This window comes from the organism of the source record quoted next, unplaced genomic scaffold (genome assembly GCF_019419815.1).
Source record: "Pyrus x bretschneideri cultivar Hongxiangsu unplaced genomic scaffold, Pyrus_bretschneideri_v1 Contig29, whole genome shotgun sequence".
In the NCBI taxonomy this organism is placed as follows: domain Eukaryota; kingdom Viridiplantae; phylum Streptophyta; class Magnoliopsida; order Rosales; family Rosaceae; genus Pyrus; species Pyrus x bretschneideri.
In genome coordinates this window covers 1946224-1949486 of record NW_025999601.1, presented here as the reverse complement: position 1 = coordinate 1949486, position 3263 = coordinate 1946224, and the positions used below count along the sequence as shown (strand labels likewise).

Here is a 3263-nt window from a genome sequence, read left to right as displayed (position 1 = left end):
ACTCAAATAATTAAAAAAAATAAAAACCCACCAACCATTTACTTTCCATTTTTATTTACCAATTTGGCCCCACCACCTGCATTTCTCACCTACCGTTTTCAGACCTCAACCCCAAAAAATTAACCACTTCCATCTCATCCGAAATTAAAAACAACCCAATAACTTAATTAAATTAAGAAGAAATTGGAATTTAATGTTAATTAAAATTTGGGTAAATTACACTTTATCACATCAAGTTTGAGATTTATTGCAACTTCATACAATATCTTCAAAACATTTCACTTTCATATCTCAGGTACCATTTTATTTCAATATAATACATCCGTTACATTTTTCATCATTGATCCGTTAAAAGCTGACGTGGCTAGCATATTTGTGCCATTTGACAAAAAAATAATTTTTTATGCATTTAAAATATTATAATAATTTACCTTATTTAAAAATTAAAAATAAAAAAAAATATAGAAAAACCCAAAAATCGTCTTCCTTACCCATCGGGGTCTCTCTCCCATCCATCATCACCCACTCCTAAAAATCCCATCCCCCATCACCCCTCCTTAAAATCCCCTTCTCAGTCATCTCCTCACTCACCATTTATGATTGCTTCTCTCTCTCTCTCTCTCTCTCTCTCCCCTTCTCTCTCTAGGAGATGAGCTTATCTGCGAAGCCTCAAAACCCTAACCCTTATATCAAGCACTCCTCTCTCTTCTTCGTCCTTTTCCTATCGCCGATCGATTCGTAGAGACGCTCACCGGCGATCTGCTCTCCCACAAAAAACGTAGGAGCTTTGACGGAGGGGGTCAGCTCGGGTGGGATTTTTGGACGTGGCGACGGTCGCTGGGAAGTTGGGGGTCGGTGGGGTGGGGTGTTTGGGTCGCAGGGAAGCGTTTGGGGAAGAAGATGTTTTTTTTTTATAATTATTTTTAATTTTTAATTTGTAAATAGGATACATTATTATAATATTTTAAATGTATAAAAAATTATTTTGTTTGCTAGCATAATTTTGACGATAAATGTAACAGATGTATTATATTGATATAAAATAGTAAAGTAGTAAAGAGCGTCTTAACAGATCAATAGATGAAAAATGTAACAAATATATTATATTGATATAAAATAATAGTTGAGGTTTTAATGAATTAATAGATGAAAAATGTAATAGATTTATTATATTAATATAAAATAATAAATAAAGGAGGAAAATAAAATATTTTAATAATATTATATGAGATTGCAATAAACCTTAAACCGGAAATGGCAAAGTAATATTTACCTTAAAATTTATACCTCCGAGAATTGGAGGACGATTCTCCAATTTGGGATTACATTCGTAAAAACGATCATCTTGATCTCACAAATTACAAAAAAAAAAAAAGAAGCACAAAATACATAAAATTAAAAAAAAAAAAAAAAAAAAAGAATCTAACCAATAATTTCCGTACATCCCCAACCCCCTCTCTCTGTATTTCCTGTTTCTGAAAAATAAATATTAATCCTCGAACCCAGTTTTTTCCCAAATTGCATTTCGGACCCGACTGAGATCCCTCCCTTTCAACGTCCTCCCGACGCCTTCGTGCACCGAGAACGACGCGATTCTCGTTCTCGCCATCTGCCTCGCCAGGAACTCGTGCGGCGGGATCCGCACGCCTCCCTCCACGTCGTCATCGCCGTCCGCCTCGTCATCGTCGCTCCTCCGGTTCTCCCGGTACTCACCTCTCAAGATCTTGGACCAGTCCGGAATGCCGACCGGCAACGACGCCGCCTTGCCGCCGGTCATGTCCGAGCGGTGTCCGGAATCTCCCCGCCGGTTCTTCACTGCCGAGACGCCGCGGGAACTCGGGATCGGTTTGCGGTACTCCGGCGAGTTGGACCGGCCGAAGTTGTAGATGTCCGACTCGTCGAGTTCGAAATCGGACGCTAGGGTTTGGTGGTGGTGGTGGTCGCCGGAGAGGTAACGGTAGTTCGGCCTAGCGTAGTAGCTCTCACTAGTCGCCATTCGGGGGAGGATCAAATCACTGCGTTTTGGTTCGAAGCCCTCGGTATCCTTCTGCGTTTGTTGATTTTGGTTCTGAGAATTGAAGGCGTTTCGATTGGCTTTTATAGAGGTCATCTTGCTGCTTTGGCGCAAGTGGATAAGACTGTCCTCTATCTTCGAGTTCAATCATGGTAAAATTACCTTACTGGCCCCTTCAATTATTATGGGAAATTGACACGTAGGATTTTCGATTTATCCACTCAAGGTGGTTAGGTTCGATCTCGAGGGTGGGCCCGGAATACATTCTTGGTAGAGATTTTTCAAATATCATCTATCCACAAGATAGTACATCATGTGTTATTATTTAAATAGTAAGATATATATGTTAAAAAGTTAATAACTTAAAAAATAAAATTTCTCATCATTTACATAAAAATACGTAGTGTAACACTTAGATTCCTGTCATAATTAAAAACTTTTCCTCGCACTATTCTAATGATGGAGGTTTTTACTCAGGAAAGGGATCCTCCTAATCTACCAAATTCAGATATCCAGATTGTTGAAATTTGATTTAATGATTAAAGTTATTATAATTTTTAGGATAAATTATATTTTACTCCCACAGGTTTTGGTTAAAACATTTCAATTTCATACATTTATTATTATTATTTTTTCAATTCATACAACCGTTAAAAAATCTGTTAAATTATCCGTTAAGTGATGATGTGGCAAATAAGAGGTTCCTATTTGTTGTGACACGTGGCTAAACACTTAATAAAAATTTTAAAATAGTAAAATAATTAATTTAAAAAAAAAAAAAAAAAAAAAAAAACCAGATTCATCTCCCGCACCCCCTTCTTCGTCCTCCCCCAGCCACCTCGAGCCAACCCCTTTCCCTTTTCCCTTTTTCCCTTCTACCATCACCAGCCCCGTCCCTTTCCCCTCGAACTAATTAGAAATTCAATTAAAAAAATTAATCAGATAATTGAAAAAAGAAAAAAAAAAAAAACCTACCTCAACTTCCTTTCTCTTCGTGTTCTTCCATCTCCACCAAATCAGTCATCATCTTCGTCTCCCACCCAGCCAACGAGAACCTTGACGAGGATGAAAGCGAAGACAGAGCCTAGATGTTTCTGAACCTTACCCATCATGGAATTAAATTACTTGGATTAGGGATTTAGGTTTAATTGCAAATATGAAACTTGGATAAATTGGATGCATAAATAAGGAATTTGGGATTCAAGTTGGAGAAGAGGTGCATTAGTAATGGGAAAGGGAAAAGGGTTGG

At 37.7% G+C, this 3263-nt stretch overlaps 1 protein-coding gene across 1 annotated transcript; it reads right to left on the bottom strand.

The window, feature by feature from the left end:
* Positions 1–1259: 1259 nt before the first annotated feature.
* LOC125479501 lies at positions 1260–2081 on the bottom strand. Its single transcript, XM_048588898.1, has one exon. The coding sequence runs from the start codon at positions 1994–1996 to the stop codon at positions 1490–1492; it is 507 nt and encodes a 168-aa protein (XP_048444855.1). The 5' UTR covers positions 1997–2081; the 3' UTR covers positions 1260–1489.
* Positions 2082–3263: the final 1182 nt, after the last annotated feature.